Source organism: Simochromis diagramma, unplaced genomic scaffold (assembly GCF_900408965.1).
Source record: "Simochromis diagramma unplaced genomic scaffold, fSimDia1.1 OVJJ01000518.1, whole genome shotgun sequence".
NCBI lineage: Eukaryota > Metazoa > Chordata > Actinopteri > Cichliformes > Cichlidae > Simochromis > Simochromis diagramma.
Genome location: NW_024387336.1, coordinates 238,744 through 263,750, shown reverse-complemented (window position 1 = coordinate 263,750; position 25,007 = coordinate 238,744). Strand labels below are relative to the sequence as shown.

At 40.5% G+C, this 25,007-nt stretch overlaps 1 protein-coding gene across 4 annotated transcripts; it reads right to left on the bottom strand.

Moving 5' to 3' along the window:
* Window positions 1–1,010: 1,010 nt before the first annotated feature.
* On the bottom strand, window positions 1,011–24,797 carry senp7b (SUMO specific peptidase 7b). 4 transcript variants are annotated; one of them, XM_040006599.1, is made up of 22 exons: window positions 24,639–24,797; window positions 22,355–22,469; window positions 21,622–21,704; window positions 21,377–21,538; window positions 20,433–20,524; window positions 20,211–20,356; window positions 19,592–19,916; window positions 19,277–19,395; window positions 16,745–16,846; window positions 15,217–15,250; window positions 13,002–13,220; window positions 12,102–12,325; window positions 11,798–11,865; window positions 11,607–11,723; window positions 10,880–11,014; window positions 10,697–10,789; window positions 8,131–8,207; window positions 7,609–7,664; window positions 6,439–6,482; window positions 5,951–6,019; window positions 4,218–4,368; window positions 1,011–1,120 (listed from the first exon to the last, which is right to left on the bottom strand). In XM_040006599.1, exons 1-22 carry the CDS (start codon window positions 24,677–24,679, stop codon window positions 1,037–1,039), a joined length of 2,556 nt encoding a protein of 851 aa, XP_039862533.1. In that variant the 5' UTR covers window positions 24,680–24,797; the 3' UTR covers window positions 1,011–1,036. The 4 variants fall into 4 exon arrangements, with proteins under 4 accessions (XP_039862533.1, XP_039862530.1, XP_039862531.1 ...); XM_040006596.1 differs by lacking the exon at window positions 1,011–1,120 and adding an exon at window positions 2,135–2,422; XM_040006597.1 differs by lacking the exon at window positions 1,011–1,120 and adding an exon at window positions 2,135–2,422 and having other exon boundaries at window positions 10,892–11,014.
* Between the last annotated feature and the right edge of the window lie 210 nt (window positions 24,798–25,007).

The window sequence follows — 25,007 nt, the reverse complement described above, 5'->3', positions numbered from 1 at the left end:
AAATTAGTCTTCTATTTATATTTATGGGATCAAGTCCATTAAGGCAATTTTTTATCTAGAATGCATCATACAAGAATCGACTGAGCTGAGATTGAGTGGTTGCGTTTATAGTCACATTTCTGATCCAGTAGGACAAAGTTAGTGTCTAATTCCAGCCACAATCCTGCCAGTTTACAATGAAAACTCAAAGAATGTAGCCATAATCCAGTCAATCCATCTGAATTGACTGGTTGTATAAGTGACCATGCATCCTGTACATATTTTCCTGGGGTTATGTCCACTGATTCATATTTTCCAGCAGAATCCAGTCAGAAATCAGCAACATTCCAGGTAGATTACAGCCAAAATCCAACCAGTACGTGGTTTCAGTACAATCCATCCATCTTAAATCCAGATGAAGTCAGTGGTGGCAGTGACAACCATAAATATGTCATATGTTTATTTTTCCTTGAGTAACATTACAGTCTTCACAGTCATTTTTAAAAAAAAAAAAAAAAAGGGAAAAAAAACCAAAAGACTTAAGTGACACTAAATATAAAATAAATTCTCAAAAGCTCCTGAGAGCATGAATAACCCAGTCAACCCATCTTTACTCAGATTACTTTGTTAGGTTTTGCATTTTTCAGATTATTAATAAGGTTTAAATGATTTATTCATTGTATTTTTTATGATTTCAGCAGAACGTGCTAACATGTTAAAGATTAAGCTCACAATCGTTTTCAATACCATTTTAATCAAAATCTTCCTGTATTTTAACATTTTTTGCAGTCAATAACAAAAGACAAACAAACTACAATACATGACAAAAATCAAACCACTTAATTTTGCATTACATGTCACATGTCCATATTAACATAATTTACATGAAATATACAAAAATGATATGTATTATTATCTTTACATGATCTACTTTATCATATAGATATTTTCTACAGACATAGTGAAGAAACCTAAAGAAACATGCAGGTTGAATGACAACAAACGGAGAAGGATTTATTCGAGCTATGACTTCCAGTTTTCCGTCTTCAGGGCTCACTTAGATTATTTTGGGAGGTCTCATAGGGGCCATAAATCTGTCTAATCTCAACCTCCCATCGCTAAGATTAGCCGGTTCTATGGCCTAAAGAGGAAAGAAAAAAAAAAAAAAAAAAAAAAAAAAAAGGTCAGTCAATCAGTTCAGAGTCAAACCAGGACCAGAACCAGAGAAGAGACAGAACAGAGCCCCAATGCATCCAGGACCAACGCCCGAACAAAAGAGGGTTGGACCAAGTCTAGATGTAAGAGATACCAGAGTCCATCCAAGCCTGGGACCAACAGAGGGCCACACTGGGCTGGACTATGACTCAGGAGTCAGGGGCTCCCTAACAAGAGTCAACTGGAACCAAAAAGGGACCAAACTGGGCTGAACTGATGTCAGACCAAGGCCAGACAACAAACACATTTAGACCAGGAGAGTACAGGCCGACATTTCTAAGGTGTCTTTAATGTTTTTAAACTTAACAAGTTTATTTTGGTTAGAAAACTTTATTCTCTGACAGCCGTTACGTTGACATGCGGCGGCTCTATGGTGCATCCCACCTCAGTTAAAAAAGTTTTTTTGGGCTCCATAGAGGTGAGTAATTAGCGGTCATTATGCTCATCCACTAATCTTGGCCTCTACTGTGGCGCTCCTGTCTTTAAATGTATAAGCCCTCCTTGAGGCCGGCGCCCCCTCCTGTCTGATCCACTTAATAAGCGGTAAGCCGATTGGTTCTCAGTGGGGGGGCGCTCGGCTAAAACCACAGAGATTACCCAACTAGCCCACACAATCGAACGAACACAAAAGCAGACATAAACATGTTTTAACACAGACACAGAAATAAAAACATCGCATCATGTTCGAACAGGAGACGACTAAAACATGAAGAAACGGAGAAAAATAAATTAAAAAACGTGAATTAAAGAAGTCTGAATGCTAGAAAACACCAAGACACTCACTGGTAGTAACCCAGTGACCTCTGACCCCAGCTTAGACAAACACCAAGGACACACTCTCCTCACTTCACTCACAACTGATTACCAATTAATTCATCAATTACACGCTTCACTCTGCAGCACGCCAGCTCCAGGCTTTCAAAATAAGAGCCTCACATTGTAAAATTTAAATAAATACTTTTATTTAAAAACCAGAAAGTGTCAGTATAAATTTATGTACATTCACAGACATATAGTTTGACTGAGTGAAACAGGAAGCAGTCAATGAAGCAGCAGCAGCGGCGGTGGCGAGTTAGCGGCTCGGCAACGGTTTTAGCTCCTCCTCCTTCAGCTGACTCTGGTGCAAACTCATGATTAGACTCCGGATCTCATCGCGCTTCTGTCGCGCTCGCTGCCGCGGAAACCAGCTCTCCAACCGCAGCGGGATGTCAAAGTGCACCACAGGGTTCTGGAGGAGCCAATCAGAGAGCTCGATTAAGCCTCAGACCATCAGGACATCAGACAAAGCGCACCATGAAGATGATAACAGAGCGACGCGAAAAAAAAGTTTCTGTAAGTTTATAATAATTCTAATTAGGGCTGCACGATATTAGGAATACCTGCGATGTGCGATAACTGTGATCAATACTGCGATAACAATATGACTTGCGATAAAATAAATAGCAAAAAAAAAAAAAAAAAAAGATACATAATTTCCATTTTACTGCAACAGTTTTATTTAATGAAAGCTGCTGTATTAGCAGTGTAACAACAAAGTGCACTTTAACATTGAAACATTGCCCCCATAAAAACATTTCTGAGGTTTGAATTCTGAAAGACATCCTTCCCGGTCTCTAGAATTCATTTTAAATAAACATAACTTAAATTATACTGCAAATTATCTCAGTGCAGCTGTTCATCATTTTACCACTCACCAAGTAGTTATGATGCAAGTCAAAACTGGAGAGAAAACTTTACTGTAGTTTTTTACTGTAGCTCAGTTCAAACATGACGGTCTTGCGGCATGTTTCATACATTTGTGGAATGGCAACATGGGAAAAGTAGTTTCGTGAGGGGATGCGGTATCTCCGGTCCACTTTATGTATCAGACTGGTGAAGCCCTCTCTGCTAACTGTATGTATAGGCATCATGTCTTTGTCACAAAATGTGTAATGGCCTCTGTTATTTCTTTGTACCGCTTCGGCGTTTTCTCATAAGGAGATCCACTTGAAAAACTCTGATACAGAGACGGCTGTTGGACTGCTGTGCTCTTTGTCTTAACATTAGCAACCTTTGTTTGGCTAGCCCTGTCTTTCTGGAACTATTCAAACAGTTCTGTGGTTGTATTAAAGATGATGGTGGAGTTTCGTGGCAACCACCAGAGGAAACACGACTAGTGTTCGGCAAGTTTTGCAGAGCACCTGTGTTTGGAGAACGTCGTCTTTATCAAATCCAAAGTACCTCCAAATAAGCAAGGTACTATTTTTTTCTTTTAGGCACGAGTTCATAGTCAGTAGCGTTCTCGTCATGCGTCTCGCTCTCAGCCTTTACAACTATGACTCGTTGCTGCAGCGTTGTTCGCTCCCCACCTGCGTAGGAAGCGGGCCTCTAATCCATTTGATTGGTTAATGCCGTGAAGGGCTCTGTTCGACTGGTCAAATGTGTAAAGGGGATTCTTTGATTGGTAATTTTTTTAAAGCACGTGTGTAAACATTTTAAGGTACCCAATTATCGCAGTTTACGCCGTCTTTTGCGATGGGCCCATCGCGCAGGCTGATATCGCGATGACAATAAATTTTCAATTTATTGTGCAGGCCTAATTCAAATATTATTTTTAGTCATAACGTCAGAAAAACGCACTTGAAATACGATTCAACACATTTACCCCCAAAAACATAACAAATAAAAGGAACCTAATTAATATTTTCTTTATCAGCATCATTCTGTGATTTTACACATTTTTTTCACATATTTCAATAGAATTTTTAATGTGTGGTAAATATTATTATGATACAATTTATTAAAAAAAATGCCAAAAATAAATAATTATTTGGAGACTTTGTTTTACATTTTTATAATTACAATTTATTGTTTTCTAGATAATTAAATACATTCTTGACATGCTTCACACAGTTTATTACTCTTTTGTTCTCTATATCTTTTGTTAAAAATATTCACACCTGTGTGTGTGTGTGTGTGTGTGTGTGTGTGTGTGTGTGTGTGTGTGTGTGTGTGTGTGTGTGTGTGTGTGTGTGTGTGTTCACCTGTAGGAAGCTCTCGACATACTGCAGCAAATAGAGTCCACAGTCGCTGCTGTTGTCCTGCTGAGGGACTCTGCAATTGAAGCTCTTCATGGTGTCGGACGTGAACAGGCGAGGCGACTTCCTGCGGACCTCCCACTCCACCTGCAGGTAGCTGAACAGAGAGAGGACCTTTAACCCTGCAGCTTGGTGGGTCACAGTTAAATATGTTCAAATACCACAGGGACGTGAAAGCAACTGTGACACTAACATAAAACCCCAAACATTTTTACTCAGTGAAACTAAGTCTGAACGTGATCAGTTGATCAATAATATTCCCTCACTTTATTAATTTGCAATTGACATTGATTTAGGTAATTGTGTTGACATCATAATACCTTTTAATTAATTTTTGGTGCATGTATTAAGCATTTCTTTCATTATTTCTTTATTTATTTTTTGTACTTTTATTTAATTTTTTTATATAATATTATTACATTTAATAATATTACCGTATTTTTCAGACCATAAGGCGCACCAGATTATAAGGCGCATTAAGCAAAGCAAAACAGTCAAATAAGTCAAACTTTACTCAACTTATTCTTCTTGCTTCCTCCACTTCCGTACCATTGATGTATTAATGTTGAATTCTCTCGCTGCTTTATTCCCATGTTGTTGCAGTATATTAATGACTAACCTCGTATTGTGGATGGATTATCTCAGTTGTTCTCCTGACTGAATTTTGGTCCATTTACAGCATCCTGCCATCAGATTGCATTTGTCTCTAACATCGGGAACCCTCTGGAACTTTTATTGAGTGGTAAAAAGTTAGCGTTCATCAACCAGCTTTACTGTGTTTATGTTATGCTAACACAGCTGTGTCGCTAGCAATCACGTAACACATCATTATATACCAGCTAGCCCAACTTCAGCAACCCTAAAAAAAAAAAAAAAAAAAAAAAAGTCACTGCTGTTTAGTTTTGTGTTCATTTATGTTGGAAGTGATAGCAGAGCTGTACATTTTAATTCTTTCATAAATCTCTCAGTCAGAACATGGTATATCATGTTTAGGTGGAAGCTAGCGAGCTAACTTCATGCTAACTTCTAACTCCCATTAAATTTAATAAATTCTGTTTTCATGGATGCCTGGATGTTAAACTTAATTGTTACACCTGTTAAAGCAGCAACGCTGATCATTTTATTAAAGATGAAAGAATTTAGACAGTTTTTAACTCTCAGTTATGCTGCAGTGTTCGTTTGACTTTGGGACCTGAGGCGGATGTAGTTTTGGACCCAGATTACTCTGCGAGGCTCCTGACTACGGTAGCTGTAATGCTCCAACAATCCATCAAGCGGTGCAGCTTCATAGCTTACCCAAGTCGTACTAAAACATTTTTTGATAGACTTTTGAGCGCCCACATAAAATCAGTTCGAGGACAGTAAGCACAACCAGAATTCATACACAAGGCACACTGTCAATTTTTGAGAAAATTAAAGGAAATTAAGTGCGCGTTATAGTGTGGAAAATACAGTATATAATTTTTTTCATATTTTTATGGGATCCTAAATATTTTCAACAATTTATTACATTGGAAATAAAACAAATTATACAATTATTTTAGAAATTGCTTTAAAAATATTTTAATTGTGTTAACTATGTTAATATTAAATATTTCATTAAAAACTAATATAACATTACTGATAAATGTGGGTTTGGTTTGTTTTCTGTCCTCTGTGCGTGCTGAGGTGGAACTCACTCTCTGATGAGTCTGCAGACGTTGTCGTGGTACGACAGTTTCAGTGAGTCCATGACCAGGAGGCAAGGCCTGCAAACGATGACAGTGTTACACAACCATGGAAGGAAACTGGACAAACTGCAAATAATACAAAAAAAAAAAAAAAAAAGAAAACGGTCCACAAATATAAAAAACTGAACAAAAAAGGAATAAAAACTGGGGGGAAAATGGAAATCTGCATGAAATGTCACAAAAGTAATGAGAAAAAGCAAATAAACTCAAGAAAAATGAAGAAGAAAAACATGAAAAGGAACATCATTGACATGTGTCTGGTAAAATAATGAACAGAAACCTCCATGATTGAAACGAAATGATGTATAAACTTGATAAAATCTGTCATATGTAAAGAAAAAGTGACAAGTTAAATAAAAAATAAAAAAAAAACTAGAATAACATCTGATCATTTCTGATTGATTTCGATGTAAAATCTCATGTGGGTGAACTCTGACCTCTTTAAGACTCCGTCCTTCTTCCAGCCCTGCTCACTGGACTCCTGCAAACACACAACACAGTTACTCAAACCCAGGATTTTAAAACAATAACGGAGAAAAACATCTCAGTGATTGTAAAGAACGCTGCATCTCCTCCTCTTCAGCAGCATCAACTAACCATCACATTTCACATTCAACACAAAGGTCAGCCCATGTTTTCCCAAACAGATCTCACTAGAAGATTCAACACTGAACTGATCATCTGAGCCAAATAAACTGTGTGAACTAATGAATGTGCAGCGTGAAATCTCAGAGGATCAGTTTTACATAAATATAAATAAATAGTGTCGTCACAGCTGTACGAAACGAGGTGGAAACCCTCCACAGACTGAGGACACCTGCTGCATTTTGATGGATTTACAGTCTGTACTTACACTTTAAATACCAGGTACTGCTTAATTACTATGAAACCAGTGGTAACTTTAACATGTAATTACAGTTTACTACAATCAACTTCACACCTAAAGTGAAAAATTATATTTAAACGGTAATTAAAGGGTAGTCAAGTTCAAGTTTAATTACAATAGTTACTGCTCATCAGTCTGTGTAATCAGTGGAGCTGATCTATAATTACAGTATGTTTACACTGTACTTACAGTATATGTGGATTATAATTAAAGTGTAAGGGCCATAAATAAAGTGCCTATGAAATTAGTCCTGTACTTACAGTCACAGTATATGTTGGTTGTTTTTTTTTTTTTTTCCAGTAAGTTTCCCCATTGCCAGGTTTCTAAAATTTTATTAAGAGACCCTCACGACTCATCGAGTGACACCATTGATTAGCCAATCAGTGACATGGAGTCTGTTGATGTCACTTTCTCAGATCAGCTCAGAACACTTAGAATCCTGGCTGAGCAGGTAATACTGAAAAAATGGTTATTTATTGCTGACGGCAGGTTGCCAGTGGACATTTCAGGCTCTGGTAGCCTAGGTAACCGTGTGATGCATTTACATGCGAGTCAAGGCTATCCTTTCACTCTCATCATTCCAGCTTCAGTTGCTCACCTCAAAGTTGAGAAACATTTTAGACCCACACATGTCACAACCTGAATGTCACCGGCTTTCTGTGGTCGTGACACAACTGGATATTTACACCACACTGAAAGCAATGACAGTGTATGAACTTACTGGTGGCTGCTGCGACACGAGACTAGAGTTTGGCTTTCCCACAGCTCCGGATTTCCCTGCAATGACAACAAAAACACATTCGCGTCTACACGAGCAGCTCTAAATAAAACTACATGTGAGGTTAAACATAGAACACCAAAGAAAAAAAAGATCAATGAATGAAATGGAAAGATGGTCAAAGAAAAAAAAAGGAGAAATGAGCACAGATGATGAACCAGATGTGACCTCCAGTTTACTACGAGCTGATTTATAGACCATAAAGATTCAAAAATGTCTAAATGGGTCTTTAGTGGAGAACATATTTAAGTCTGGAACATTTAATCCTTTAATTTTGGGTGTCAACTTCGAGCATGGTGTTTTAATCAGCGCTGGCGAACAATCGTGCCCCAAATACCCTAAAACGCTGCCTCACAGAGGGACGTAAACACCAGTATGTCTGGTGCCCATTAGAGACGCTCTGCTGAACGTGACCGAAGCCACAGCTTTCATTCAGCCACCGAGACAAAAACCAGGTCAGCTCACCTGCTCGCCTCTGAAACTCCTCGTACCGAGCCTCCTCCAGACCTGGGAAACACACCACCACCAGGTACCAGTGAGCTCTGCCAACACAAAACCACAACATACAGCTGAGGAGAGATGGACAGAACAACCCAGAACCAAAGCTAAAAACACACACACACTCACGGTTTAAATATTTAAAAAAAAAAAAAAAAAAAAAAAAAAAAAGGGGGGAAATAAGTCAAGACTGGAAAAATGTGGTACAACTGAGCTTGTACAGAGAAAAAAAAAGAATGTGTAAGAAAACAAAACTATACAAAATAAGTAAGAAGGTCAAAGAAAAGAAAAATGGACATTTTGCACTAAAAAGTTTCATAAAAGACCAGTAAAAAAAAATAAAAAAAAATAATTGAATTAAAATTTTAATTATTAAAAAAAAAAAAAAAAAAAAAAAAGTAGTGGCTACCAAATAAATACATGTGTTAAAAAATTTATGTCCCAGAAGAAAGAAAACAAAACAAAACAAAAAAAAAAACCAAACAAACAAAAAAAAAAAAAGCAGCATAAAAATGGCACAAAACCACAAGAAAAATGGCCTTAAAAATTGGGGGGGGGGGGAAGGCTAAAAAAATTTATAATTAAATAAACAAAACAACAGAAAGAATAGTAAGAATATTTTAAAACAAAAAAAAATACATAAAACATTTTTAAAAATAATGAAATAACGTGAAAAAAAAAAAAAAAAAAAAATGGAGATAGTCCCACTGAACAACCTCAAAATCAGCAGACGTTTTATTCAACAGTAATAATAATTTAAAAAAGAATGTTTGTCTCCATTTTATAATGATTAATAATGGGACATTATAGACTATGTGCACGTTAGCATATGCTACTTCCAGTGCGGAAACTCCTGTGGGGAGCTTTGTTTCCGGTGTCCTATTTGCGCCTCGTTTACGGTCCAAAACAAGTTAAGCAAATGAATGAATCAAGCGGCGATTTACATTTCTATAGATGTCTTGGGCATTTATCCAATATATCTGTAAATTATGTTCATCGACTTGTTGATATTTTTCCCCCGCGTCTCAGGGATTCAAATTTTATATTTCTCAGTATCTGTAAACAGCTGTCCCTCCTTTATCGCGGATGTTATGTTCTAAAATTAACCAGCGATAGGTGAAATCAAGTAGCCAATTTTATTTTTTGACGGTGCAAAACGTTTCGTCGACATACAGTACTGCACTTCAGAGTCACACTGCTAGCGATCGATGCAGCGATTCTGTACTGTACAGGAGAGACGTCACGGAGGAGATCGTCTGCAGCGATCAGGACGCAGGACACAATGTGACGTAAAAAGAACAAAAAAAAAAAACAAAAAAAAAAACATGCAAACTTGCACTAAAAAAAAATCTGCGAAACAGCGAGGTGAAAGGTGAACCGCGTTATAGCGAGGGACCACTGTAATTTTGAAGGTAAGTCACAACATACCCTTCGTAAATACTAATGTATAGAAGCCCTTACCAGCAATCATTCATTTTTTGTGTGGCTTTTTTCACGGTTTGTTAACATGCTATGTAGGTGTGTACTTGACTAGCTGATATCGACATAACAAGGAAACATCTGGTTTGACTATTCTTCACCTGTAGTTTGAATGCTGAACATTTGCCTGTTTAAATCATAAGACCAGTCACTATACAGAGATGTGCTTCTGAATGTGGACGATGTGTCTTCTGCTGCAGTGATGCAGTTCTGCTTGTGTTGAGTGATGTAAACAACTGATCGATCTGAACTCTTTAAACATCAAAATTGATCATTAGATTTTTTATGACACAACAGTGGTGAGTGTTCCCACCTTCTGCTCTTTGTAACTTAACGCGATCTTTCCGTTTTCGAGTTTTGGTCATGATTTTGGAGTATATCTTCGCAGTAGCCCTACATCCGGTCTCAAACCAGGAAGTTAGCATTTTCTCGTGCACAGGGTCTATTGAAACTGTGACGTTGGTGCTGAGAGCTGACCAGAGGAAAACAAAGCCAGGTTTTCTGTGGTTGTGACTCTGAGTGGGAGTTAAACTGATTTGGTTGCACTTTTTTTCCCTTTTTTTTAAAAAAAGAAAAAAAAAGAAAAACAGAGTTGAATGTGTTTTTCAGGCCTGAGTATTTCATGTGGATATCTGCTGTATGAACGTATGAAGGTGCCACATTAACACTGTGCCTCTGAAAATATTCTCAGTGTGGAGGTAAAATGTCGCCTGGCCTCGTTAAAAACACGAAGGAATGGTGCAAAGATGCCGTAAAAGCAGCCTGAGGTTTAAGATGTCCTGAGCAGGTCTGGATGTTAATGAGGACCCTGGGGGGGGGGGGGGGGGCTGGGGTCAGAGTGGAGCGACAGTGGAGGAAGCGTCTCTGGTAAAGCCATCACGTGCGGCCAGTTGGCAGGTACGCGCGCTGATGAGGTGCTCGAGTGCAGCTTTTATTGAAAAGTGGCGTCTCTGAATGTGGGGCGAGGAGCTGAGGTCAGTGCGGGCGGCTCCAGGAGGTTTTATTCCAGCTGACCACAGCGCCACTGTGAAGGTGGAGGAGGAGAGGGACTTACTCTTGATTGACAGGCACGAACAGGAAGTCTTTGGTGAAAATGTCCACGTGGCGAGTCCACGTCTTCACCCGCTGGTGCCGCGTGTGACGGTCACTGAGGACACATGAGCACAGAGACACTCAGACATCTGAAACCTCGCACACCTTTTTTTTTTCTCTTTTCTTTAATAAAAGAGATGCACACGCTTGCTCGTACGGGACATAGGGGGCGGTGCCCTCGCCGGCCGCTCGCCGTCTGCTCAGCTGCTTGTAAAAGAAGCTGCTGAAGATGTGACTCCTCTCAGCCACCGAGCCGCCAACACCCTCCAGGAGGAGATACCTGCAGCACACAGAAGGAGGGGAGAGGGACCCCTGCAGGTGACCAGCAGCTACTACAACCTCTGAAACCTCTGAGGGAGGTGGGCGGGGGAAGGAATCAGGGTTGGGAAGAGAAAACAGTGAAGGAATAGGGAAAAGGGAAGGAAGTAATGAGAGAGGAAAGTATAGAGGGAAGAAGGAAAGTAAAGTAGAAATGAAGGCAGAAGGAAGGAAGAATAAAAAAGGGGATGAGGACGAGTGGATGAAGGAATCTGGTAAAGAGGTAAGGAATGACAGAAGAAGGAAGGAAAAACAGAAGAAAAGAAGTGAAAGGAGGGGATGAAGATAGGAAGAAGAAATTGGGGAAGGAAGTAAAGAGGAAAGTAAGGAAGTAACAAGAAGGATGATGGAGGGATGGAAGAAATGAAGGAGGGAATCAAGGAGAAAAGCAAGTGAAGAAATGAAAGAAAGAAGGAAGAATGCAGAGAAGGTAGAAAGGAAGGGAAGCATGAGGGAAAAGAAAGAAGCAGCAAGAGGTTAGGGGGCAGGGAAAGAGGGGAGGAATGTAAAGAAAGCAAAAAGCAAAGGAAGCAAGGACAAGTGGACAAACTGACTTGAGGTAGAAGTCGATGATGACATCATTGAGGAACTCGCCAGCATCCAGACAGGCCAGGTCCTCCTTGGTCACGGTGATGCGGCCTTTGCAGGGGGCCACGGGGTACTGGATCAGCCTGGAGACCAAACTCAGGGTTAAAGCCCATATATGTACTGTTTGTCCTGGTTATACTGGTTATACTGGTTTTACCTGGTGGGAAGACCAGCAGAGTTTAGGCTGGACTTGTTTCTCTGACCTCTGCTCAGTTGATTCGACCTCTGTCAGGAAACACACATCTGTGACTTTAAACCTAATTGTGACTTTTGACCTTTAATAGTAACGTTTTGTGACAGACTGATTAGTTTGTATCAGGTTACAATCTGTGTCTCTTTATTTAATGATCTGTTTTCAACCATAACTTTTAGTCTCATAGTCTGTCCTGATGGCGTTCAGCGCCACGGCAAGAGCAGAGGAGCTCAGAGGAGGTGAAGGGAGAGGACGAGTCATCTCTTACCGTCGAGTGTCCCAGCAGTCTGAGGAGGTGCTGGTCCACAGGAGGAGGACAGCTGTGGAGGAGCAGCAGGCCGTTGGCCCAGTCCAGAGGGGAGGCCGGGCCTTCAGAGGAGGAGGGGGTGGCGACTTTGTACTCCTCCATGTCGAGGATGGAGGCCAGCAGGGCGGCCTGGAGCTCCTGCAGCTGCTCCTTCAATAGCAGGAGGATGAAGCAGCATGGAGGACCTACAGAGAGTAGGAGATGCCAGGTTATCCAACATGAGTACATTAAAACCAGTTATAAACAGACTGGTCCAGGATCAGCCCAGTCAGCCCAGCGCTGTGATGTCATTGAGCACTGTGAGCCCAGTTGAACCAGTGAGAGCTCTTCTATTCTCCCAGTAAACACCAGCAGCAGCTGTCTCTCTCTCCCCGTTTCCACCCACAGGTCTCTCTGGCCCCGTACAGATGACCTCACAGCTGGAATCGGTACACTGTGCCTCCGGCTTGCCACGATTGGCTGATGGCTGGGTATGGAGCCCTTTGATTGGCCGGCAGGGGCCCGGCCCAGCGCTGCACGGCTGCAGAAGTAAATTTTCCGTGAAGCCTCAGAGTGAAGCTTTGATTTTGGGCTTTGTGCAGAGATCCTGTGTGAGGCTGATGGATCACTGCATGGGGAAAACAGCCTGACTCTGTAACAGTTTTATAATTGAATCTAATAAACCGACTCCAGCCCGGTTATCCTTATCCTCTGAACACCACCTCAGACTCTGCAGGTTTCCCTGGGAGGAGGTCGGGCTGGTTTGGTGATGTAGAGTGAGCGCTCGCTGCAAGTTAAACTGGGAAGCAGCTGAGTGGAAACTGTGCGGTGATGGAAACTGAGCAGAGCAAACATCAACCGGAGCTTTAACCCTCGCCTTACCCGAGCAGCAAGACGAGGAGGAGGAAGAGGAGGTCTGGATGGAGGACAGCTCCTTCTGCAGCAGGTTGGCCTGAGCATCCGTCACCCACAGGAAGAGCAGCGAGGGGGCGGGGCCTTCCCAACCAGCCAGCAGAGTTCCACCGCGGGCCACGCCCCCGTCCCACAGGCCGTAACCCCGAACCTGAGACGCCACCACGCTGACCTGACACTCCTCCACCCCTGAGAGGAAAAAAAAAAAAAAAAAAAAAAAAAAGAATTAATTTGTCTCCTAATTCTGACTTTTTAAACTCATCTTCATCTAATAAACTGTGACTTTAAACCCATAATTACACCTGATCATCTAACATCTGTCTGATGGAAAACAAGAGGTCATAACATCTGTGGAGCAGTGAGACCTCCAAGAATGAAGTGTTGAAAAGATGGCAGTAAAAGGAGTGTTTTTACTGATGCAGTCTCCATGTTTAACAAATCAGGTGAGACAGCAACTTGTCAATCACAGGTAGCTCCATCTTAAATCCTTTAAGACTAATGAATCCATCATTTACAACATGAACATCCTGTTTTATTGAAGAAGGCTTTAAAACACAGACCGAGACCACAAACTGAACTCTCAGTGAGAAGTCTTCGACACAAAGAGACGTTCAGGGTTTGAGAAGCTACATCCATCTTTCCTCACAGACACCTGAACGCTTCTTCCAGCTTCTTCCTTTAGAGGTCACCACAGCGGCTCACCTGCCTCCATCCAGCATGTCCACTTTTAAAAACCATAGCTGCGACCCTTCACGAGACATCTATCTCCAAAACATGACTTTTGAATTATGAAATATGGCCTTTTAGTAAGATTGAAATCATAAACGTTGCACTTCGTAAATCAGAATTGTCAGTTTCTAATCATTACGTGTGTGAGCGCGCACACACACACACACACACACACACACACACACACACACACACACACACACGGGGTGCAACGATACTCGTATCGATATTGAACCGTTCGATACAGTGCTTTCGGTTTGGTACGCATATGTATCGAACAATACAAAATTTTTAATTTATTTTATCAACTTTTCTTCTGATGATGCTGTCTGTGTTGAGCGCTCAGTGGATCTGCGTTCGACTACTCCGCCTAGGCTGCACTGTCGAGCGCAGATCCACTGAGCGCAGCACAAGCTAGCGAGACAGAAGCTAAGCTCATTGCAACATGGCAAATTGAACCTCCCCCACCCTCATTCAGATGTGGCCTTTGGAACTATTTTGGTTTTCATGTGAAGTATGACCCTGAAGGTAAGCACGTCATGGACAAAAGTAAAACAGTATGTTGGATGTGCCATGCAATGCTCAATTACATGGGTGAAAACTACTGCGTTAGCGCAGTTAGCTCGTCTTGACGGCGTTCAGCCCCACGCACGGGGCGATCCGCGGTAGCTCGTTAACGGAGATTTGCCATGTTGTGCCGTTAACGTCATATCAGATTTACGCTGACAGCACTAGTGGGAACACAACAAATATGACTGCACATTTACACCGACATCATCCTAGTGCAAAGACAAGTGGAAGCAGACAAAAACAACAAGCACGCATGCTACAAACTTTACCCGAGTCATTTAGACAGCCGTTAGCACATGATTCTCCTTATGGGGACGTGATGTGTTTAATATGCTGCTGAGAATATAGCCCAGAAGAAGTGTATAGTATAGCTTTTATTTTGGAAAGAGCCATTTCTCTGTAATAAACTCTCTTTTCCAAAGATGAGTGATTCCTCGATCAGATAGATTTATTTTTTTATTACTTTGTTTCAGCAACATTAAATTTAATAAAAACTGTACTTTCGAGTAAAAATATATGTTTATAATTTTAATAAATGACAAATTAAAAAAGCATGAACATTTTTTGTATCGAAAAAATATCGAACCGTGACACCAAAGTATTGAACCGAACCGTGAATTTTGTGTATCGTTGCACCCCTAATAAAAAAAAATTATAGAGAGAGAGAGAGAGAGAGAGAGAGAGAGAGAGAGAGAGAGAGAGAGAGAGAGAGAGAGAGAGAGATATAATTTTTTTTATTATTATTTTTAAACAGTAAATGGTGAGTTTAAGTCTAAAAATTACACTTTGACAACTATTAAAGAGTCTGACTGACTGCATGTGTCAGTGTTAATGTTTCTGTCTAATCAGTGGGTGGAGAACATGAACCAGAGGGTGGATAAGTTACCTTTCATGGGGATCATGATCCCGCTTTCAGTGATCTAAACAGAGAAAGAGATCAAACTGTTAGACAACAAAGAAATGCTGCTTATGACTTTAAAAGTTTATTTAACTTGAGTTGAACAGACGACATTCAGAAGCAGACCCTCCACTGACCCCCTGACCTCCTCCTTTTTAACAGCGCTCTAACTGAACCTTTAATCACTCGTTACAGGTTGAAATGTTTACGACCTTGGGGGAAACAAACAAAGCCGCTTCGTAAACTCAGAGTTCGGTGATTTCTCATCTGAGCTCTGGCTCTTGTTTTACCTTTGCTTCAGCATTTGTATCCCACCCTCACACACTAAAGAAAATAAAAGATGCTGGAAAAGATGTAGGATTATTAAAAGTGCAGAGCAAGCAGCAGAAAGTTGGACTAGCATGTGGAAAAAAAAAAGAAAAAGGTTAAACTTTTTTTTTTTTTTTAAACCCAAAAACACAGAAGCTGGACACAAACACTGGAACGTCCCACAGCCACTGCTTGGCAGCAAACGCACCGCAGATTGACCTCAGCAAACAGGTTAAACAAGGGAAAACCACGACTGCCTGTGGAGAAAGATCATGTGATCATATGACTGAGCGCTGCTGGGCACGTGATGCTGACTCCAGTGTGACCAGTTTAAGGTACTAGGATTATTATTATTAGATTATTTTTAGATTAAAAACGTGAATGTAGATCAGTGAGGTATCGATTTTAAAGAGTCAATAAATGTGTTTCATTATTGTAACATTATGTGCCTTCATTTAGACCCTTCGATATAAAAACGTCACATTTTCACAGCAGCAAAACATTACAGTATGTTAAAGGGTTCAGCACATCTGGAGCTGGGAGACAGGGTCACAGTAAAAATACCTAAAGTTTAGCTGTTAATTTAAATATATCAATTAAAAAAAAAAAAAAAAAAGGAATATTTTATTGTGTACATTCACAAAACAAAAGTCTTCTCTGAGATTTTAGTCATAATTTATTGGAAATCTAGATATTAAAAAAATTATATTAAAAAAAAAAACAGGTAAATTTGATGGAAAACACTTGGACACTCTTAGATAAAAGTTGCAAATTTATGACAAAAATGCAATTAACGACATTTTGAAATTTTTACAATGAAAAAAGTTGTAAATTTACAATCATGTGACTAAAGTCACATATTTTCCTTTCATTTTAATTAACATCTGAAATTTTCATTGTTCCACCAACAAAAACACCTGCAGTTCTTGGAGACAGTCAGAAAACAGAGCAGAGGGTCTAAGAGTAGAAAAAAAAAATGTATCTATCAGCATAAATAAACGTGTGAGGGGAAAGAGGAGCTGTAAACATGCTGTTAGTGACACTCCTGTCTGTGGGCAGGAGAGACCCCACAACAGTGACTCAGTAAAGCTGCCACACCTCATAGATCACAAATAACAGAGCACTGATGCTCCTGTGTCCCGTCACACTGAGCGTCTCCGTGTTTATGGTTTACAGGTTTATGTGAAGCTGTGACAAACTGTCTCACCATAATCGGCCCGTTAGCATCTGCAGCCGTGAGGCCGGCGTGAAGAGAGGCGAACTCCAGCTGCAGAAAGGATGGTGGCGTCACAGGAACTGGTTTGGGAGCCTGTCAGACAGCGCAGAGGGACAGAGTGAGCCCACAGGTACAATGTGTGCGAGTGGAAAAAAGCCACTAACACACAGAGCAGTAAAAATACAATAATGCAAACAATAAAAGCGCCGCAGACGCTCGGGCGAGCGACTGTTTGTGCAGCAGATGGTGGACTCTCAGCTGGGATCAGGTTCAGTCTGTAAACACAACAACAAACACTCAGGTCCAATCTGGATCTGCTTAGAGGAGCATTTACAGGCCGGCAGAGCCACAAACAAACGAGGTGACTCACCGCGGCCTCAAACATGCGACCGAGAGCTCGCGGACGCCCCGCAGCTAAACTGGGTCATCTTAACAGGAGAGACCGCAGCAGCTGGCACTGATTACCACACAGGTATCTGATTCTCACTGAGATTATTAATCTGCAGCATCAGGAACAGTTTAAATCAGGGGAATTCACCATTCTACACTCCATCATCTGATTATTTACACATAAACTGTAATTAATTCTTCCTCCTGTGCTCAAACTCTTCCTCACACACGGAGTCATTATTGTGAAGTTTCCGGTTTTTCCTACAGATTATTAAATCTTTGCCAAATCAAACACTCGCATTATCACATGTGGTGCCTCCCTAAAGGCAGCGGTCGACAGAGGAAGATGATCTGGACCGGTAATGGATCTTTGGTCATTCATAGTCTCCTGGAAACGTTTTATTCATCGAATTCTTGTTGCAAATTAAATATAATCTGCTGACTGTGCAGAGTGCAGTGGGTAGTCCTCACTTTAGCAGCTCATCGACTAGGGTCTGGTTGGATTTAAGACCACAGAGGAGAAGACAAAAAAGCCAATGAAGACAACTGCAAAGAAAACAATGAAAAAGATAATAGTGAAGAAGACGACAGACAAGACGAAGAAGATGATTACAGGACAAAGGAGAGAAAAAAGGAGACTGAAAAAGAGATGTCTTAAGTAAGACAAAGACAAAGTCTTTGTCAAAGTCAAAGGAGACAAAGAAAAAGAGACATAGATGAAGTCCAAGATGATGGAGTCCATCTAACCACGGAGGGACTGCAGATTCTGTTAGTTTAATTTTCACTGTGGATCTTCCTATTTTGGTTTTCATTCTTCATACATTACGCTTTCCAATGTTTCTATTTGCTCATGAGCCTAAAGGTGGCCATGTTGGATTTTACTAAACCTGATGGTTTGATGCCAAGTGTAACTGTGACTGTTCTTGGTTGAGCCTTGCAGGACTTTCCAACACTCTGTAACTGACTAGTCTAATACACTTTTAGTAACAAAAACAAATCACACTAATGATAAAACAATGAAAATGGTCACTTGCAGTAGCCTTCTGTCTCGTTGGGCTGTTTTTGGTTCCTTTGCCTATTGACCCCTGCTGTTGTTCTCTTTCCTGTCCAAGCCCACTTTTCAGCATTCTACCAACACCATCATCACGTCACAACACTGTGCTGGGTTTCTGGTGGACTGCATGCAAACACATCTGCACCGGCTGCACGCTCCAAATCCTTTTAATACCTTTGAATTTCATGAGTTTAATAAACATCACCTCTAAGGACCCGTGCAGAGCCCAGACTCTGCTCTTTGGTTAAAGTGGATCCTGGTTTAATCATCTGCTGTTAAACTTAATAAACAGAACCACATTGTTTGGAAAGGCAGTCTGAAACGTCTGCTTGTTGTGGATGAAGTGATGGTTTTAAAATGCCGGATTTGTGGGTCACACGAGTGCACCACATTAAGCAGCGTCCTGTTTCTGAGCAGCTGCAGGTGGAAATGAAAGCCTGCTGTTCTTAAACGTGACTCTCATAAAGCAGCAGCAGCAGCCGCCACCGCCGCTTGTCCCGCCAGCGAGATCCCCCCTGTGCTTTTTTCGAGTTATCTGAGGAACAACCCGGCTGACTTCTGGGTGAGGTTATCATGAAGCCTTCGGCCTTTATTTCTCACTTACAGACGTTTAATTATCGCAGATGTCACGAGTCAGAGGTAATCACTTTGTTCCTCAGTGCCCTGCATTCTTACAAGACAACACTTATGTCATATTTTAACAGCCTTTACCAGCATTTGTACACCTTAAAACAACAATGTGCTCTGAGCTTTATAGATAGAACATTTTATTCTGTCCTGAAAGTCCACGCCTTAAACATGCTCTAAACCTGGGCTAAACGACAAGAAAACAAAATAAAGAAAATCAAACCAAGACTGGACAAAAAAAGACTGAATCATCCTTGAGCTATAAAATAAATGCAGAGGACCAAAAACAGAGCCCTGCGGAACACCATGAATAACTATTAAAGATGTCCACGTGATTTTGAAGCCGCTGTTGTCGAACATGTTATAAAACAAAGTTACTTTATTAGTTCTGCAAGAAAGCATCAAACCTGAGTTTCCAAAGAAGAAACTTTGTTTCTGTTCTATTTACCTACCTGCACCTTCTCAGAGTTTCCCTGACGAGATTCATCGATCTGGTTGCTGCTATGTGACGTCCTCTTTGCTTCGTCTCCGTTTCCCTCACAGTCCTCCTCCTCCTCACTGGACAGCACGACTAAAGGAAGAAACAAACAAGCGACATCAGAACCTTCAAATCATGTCACCATTGTCACTTTTCCCCCATAAGCATCAAGCTGTGGGGCTGAAAAATAAACATGATTTTCCAATTAATGCCAATTTACATCCTAGAATTTCACTCACTAAACATGGAGCATATACTCCATCAAATAATTGGTGGAAGTCAAACTCACTCGGCTCAGTTGGTTGGCTCAGCTTCGGTTTGGGTGTCCTCAGTCGAAGGTGGAGGACAGCTGACCTGTTGTTCTTAGTCTTCTCTTTGAACTGCCTCCACCTCTCTCTCTCCTTCTCCCTGTCGTTGACCTTCAGGTTGCTGGTGAAGGCAAGTCGCACCCTCCTTACTGGCGTCGTCGACGACGACGATAAGACCATGGAGATGGTCTTATCGTCACCCTCAGGCCTTTGTGGGCCTGAGGGTGAAGTTTGATTCAATCTGGAGATAGAAGAGTTCTTTGTCTGTTGTTTCAAAGGAGATTTGGGAGGATTTCCTGTGTCGCTCTGAAACAATCAGACCGAAGGTGAAGATCCAGTTTGTAACAGGAAATTTAAAGTTTACAAAACATTCACAATAAAACCTTTTTTATTCTCTGCAACATTTTCCTGCATCTCAGGTGTACCTGTTTAATCCTGAACAATTTTATTGTGAAAATACTGCCTACTCTGCAAACCTTATTTTTCTGAAAAACCTTTGATGATTTTATTGCGAAAATATTGCAACTCCCCTCACTTAAGTTTCATGACTTTACTTTTTGTGACTTTCATTGTGAAAATGCAGCAACCTTTGACCTTTACCTTCTCAGAAGTGTCTCCATTAGACTCAACTCTCCTCCACCTTTTGTCTCCCAGTGTAGAAGAACTCAAACTCCCAAGATGCTCGTCACCTCTGAACTCAGCCAGAGAGTCCACAGAGTCCACTGAGATCCTTTTATTGACCAAAGCTGCAGAAGAAATGACGATCAATCACGTTGATCAATAAATCTCAGACAGTCCTCTCTCTACCTGTGAAAAGCTAACCTGACAGCTCTTTCTTCTTCTGAGGTGGAGACAGGTGCTCTAAAGCCACCTCAGGCTGCAGCAGCCGGTCAGACGCTCTCTTAGGACGCCATCTGGTGGAGAAAACAGAGACACTCAGTGAGATTATTTAAATTATCTCGCAGCCTGCGTCACTAATGAAAGACTTAAAAGTATATCAGAAACTTCTTTTTTACAATTATAGTTAATAACAAAATAATTCCAATGAAATATCATTGGAATTAAAGTATAAAAAAATCTAAAGCCTGTCAATACGTGTGAAGAAATATTGAAACATTTAATAGTAAGTAGCATGAAACAAATCTACAAAATTTTTAGAGAAAATAAAAAGTAACTTTCCAACTAATAATAAGGACATGATTAATAATATTCTAATAATATTTATTGTAATATTATAACTAATAAAAAAATAACTAAAAATCTTTAGAAATGCTCCCTAAACACATTAGGTTGTAAATAAATAAATAAGAAATATTTAAGTAGAAACCTAAAAATATTATTAAAATATTGCACCACAAAGGACATATTAAAATATAAACTCTGTAAAACCGCTGCATTAAATGTCATTAAAACAACAAAACAGTGGGTGAAACTAAATTTATGAAAGATATTTGAAATGTGACAAAATACTACCAAGTAGAAAATAAATCATGCTTATAAATTTAAATACCTGAAGATTTTTTAAAAACTGTAAACTCTCAATTCAAATGAATGACATGTACAAACAAATAAGTCAACATTAGTAAATCTAAACATTAAGGTTATGATTAGAGATGCAGAGGAGCCTAAAACTTGTATTAAAACCCCCCAAAAAACAAACAATAAAATTAGTTTAAAAAAGATTTTGGTATGAAGTCTATGGTTTTAAGCGGATGTTGGTGCAGCTTCAGCTCGTTAAATTATTGAGTGCAAAAAGAAAAACTCACCTGTTTGACAAACAGCTTGAGGTCACTTCTCTCTGTCCTGCTTGTGATTGGCAGCTCCAGCTGCCTGCTGCTCTTTGATTGGCATCTGAAGCTCCGCCCCCGATGGGGCTCTTGAGTACCTGCTGTGTCTTGAAGTTTCCTAAGAGCTGCTTACACGGTGTCCTGCAAGGAAATGACCTGGTTACTTTTAACATTTCATGGAAAGTGTAATAAACTATTTAGACTGCAGAGGGTGCTGCACTCACCTCTGTCTGGCTGACAAAGCGCCCACAGGATTCCCAGAATGCATCCTGTCAGTTCCACCTCTGCCAGACTGATTCCCGTAAAACTGCACACAAAACAAACAAACACAACCGCTTGATTAACTCAAACATACCACCTTAAAAAAGGTCCAACACTTTATAGATACCACCTTAAATGAGCCTTTCCTTAAATAACTGAATGGGTCGGACACTTTAAAACAACAACTTATATCACCTTAAGTAAAATCAATCTTACTCAAAACAGCCTTAACATAAATCATCACCACACATCAAGAATATGGGCTGGTACCACCTTAAAAAAGGAGTGGTGTCTCATGAGTTGCCTCCTGTTCAGCGGGGAAGGTGACTGAGTGGAAGGAGTGGAAGTATCCTGATATGCACTCTGCACACTCTATATAAGGGCAACTCCTTCCAATCAGTCACCTTAAAAGCAGAATTTTCAATTATTCGACCTTAAGAACCTATATCACCTTAAGTATCGAAGGTTTCACTGGAGACAGTACCACCTCAATAGTACTCAAAACTGTAGATTAGCTTTTCTTATGACTAATCAACTAAACATGAGAAAGTTTACAGACACCATCTTTAAATATCCCAAACAATTAACCTGTCAGATCATTAATACCACCTTAAACGGTTAATCAGAGGATTAAAGGAATGTAATATCACTTCACGGGGACAAACGGATGACACGCGGAAGATTTAGGAATACCACCTTTAGTCGAGGGGTGGAGGTCTGGAGGCGGGACAGAGGTGACTGCATGTCTAGGGGACTGGAGTCAGAGCCATGAGGATGTTTCTTCTTGGGAATCTTGAAGGAAGATGCCATCCTGCAATGACACGAATACCTCAGACCATACAAAAAAAAAACAAAAAAAACAATCAGGCAAAAGTACAGGAGCCGCCTCATAGAGCTGCTGTATCCAGAGAATTGAATGTACAGGGGACGCTATGCCAAATTCCATTAAAAAAACTGGACAAGTTATGCAGAATTTCATCACACTCAGTGTATAAATAAAAAAAATAAAAATAACAGTAGATTTAAAGCAATTTTGTCACATGACTGTCCTGCAGCTTTAAAAAAAATAACAATATTAACTTAAAGAATCCTACAGTAATTAAAAACTAACTTTTTCTATAAATATGGGTAAGGACTGCTACACCACGCACAAAGGATTTCAGGAAATTTGAAGCGTAGTTATTATGTGTATTAATCTGTAGTCTGAGCCCTCAAACAAATCAGACAAAACTAATCTGTTCAGAATAATATAGCTGCTTTAAAAAAAAAAAAAAAAAAAAAAAAAAAGGGTCTTACATGCATTTCTGAATGGCCACATATTGGGCTGGGAACTCTAACCACCAACGTTCAGATCAAATCAAAAAATATCCCGGAAATTATGCCTGCCAGTGAATTTTAAACATATGCGAGTAAACACGATATAAAACTACTGTAAAATCGATGCTGAGCAGACCAAAGTCCATTTGAAAATTTCGGGGTTTTAACCTCACCATCGTTCCCTGCCACAAAACACAACTCTGTGTTTTCACAAACACTGGGACATTTGATGTTTTATACGTACAGGTTTAAATAAAAAGGTAAATGACCGTTATATATATTATCACCAGAATTTGTGGTAGTTCTCCCTCAGATCTTCCTTTAACTATAGAAATAAATATATTTGCCCCGTCTATCACAGCTGGTGGATTATTTTTGCGCCGAATTTTCAAAAACAAGTTAATGATTTGTAAGGTGTTCACTGCAGAAAGCTACCACAACTGTGGACCCGTTAAATAATTAAAAACCGAATAAATTTACCAACCCGAAGTCCGCCGGGGGAGCCAGCTAAGCGGCTAAGTAGCCGGGGCTAGCCGGTGAGCTAAGCTAGCTGCTGGCGGACTCTACGCCGTTAAATGTCGCTGAATTATCCGGACGCCTCATGGGGCGGCAAGCGGAGAAGCTGGAGGAGTCCCACCGTCCGGTTAAGCTTAACCAACTAATTCAAAAACATCTTTCTCTTTGGGCTGGACACTCAGCAGGATAACTGCTAAATAACAACAACCACAGCGTAGCGACGTCACTCTGCGTGATTACGCCACGTGGTTTCCTGTTCCCTCAATAAAAAACAACTATGCAAACAGCAAATAAATTTATATTTATTTTATATTTTATAATTATTTTACTTCATTCTGTTATATATCGTCCCTTAATATTAATGTTTGTAAATATTTGCATTATGTTTTTACTATTTTAACTGTTATAACATTAAAAACGTAATAAATAGTTCCTCTTTTAACAGTTGCATTTTGATGTTGTACATTTTTGAAGAACTCTTACTTTTTCTCAACAAGAAATTAATTACACTAAACACAAATCAATCAAGAGAGGTCAAAGTGAACAAACATGTTTTCTTCTTTCATTGGCTGAGACATTGCTCTAAATGGTGAGGTGATTCACATGGTTCCTGAAGTCCTGCTCAGGTGGCCTCTTTAGCTTGGTCAGCTTAAAAAAGCCTTCAGAGTAACAGAACAGATTAAAAGTGTCTCCATCTTCACAGCTGATCATCTTTTAAGCCTTCAATTCCATGACAAGAAGGTGAAAGTATCTAATACCACCTTAACAGCCAATCAGGCTACAAAAGTCACTTTCATTAAAGTCAACTGATGAGTAATACCACCTTTTATGAGGCTGACAGACAGAGGAAACTTGTTTAAATAAAGTTTTATTTTGAAACATAAAGATGCATTTCACTGAATTTCTTCCACGCATGAGGGATTGATCACTGTGATTGATCAATGGTTCGCATGACTGGGTGATTCACAGGCTGGTGGTTCTTTGGTTTGACCTTTAACCCCAGCACAGCTGGATGTTTAGAGCGTGTGTGTGTACGCAGGTGAACAGGTGTGTTTCAGTCCTCGGGAGGAGCACTAAGACCAGATCAAACTGGATCATTCTAGAAGTTGTTTGTGTCAGATCAGCAGAGTGCGACTAACACTCTCACCTCCTGTCCAGGGTCTGCTCACATGACATGTTCCTCGACATGCTAAAGCTGAGGCCACACTTCCTCTTCCTGTCACATGATAAGTCTGTCAGTTTTTAGCTCTGTGATGTGGTTCAGCTTGTCTGATCGACGGTGGTGGCAACGTCATCCGAGTGTCCCTCTGCTTCACCATTCCCACAATCCTCTGGGCTTCCTGTGGCGCTGGCTCTGGGCACCGTAACCTCCTTATAGTAGCCCTCCCTGTGCAGCTGGCGGCGGACCGTTCTGGCTGACACGCTGTGGCTCCGCCCAGCGTTCACGCTCTCCGTCACCTGAGCCAGCGTGGCACTGCGGTTCTTCTTCACAAACTGCACCAGTGCCCGTGCGTCG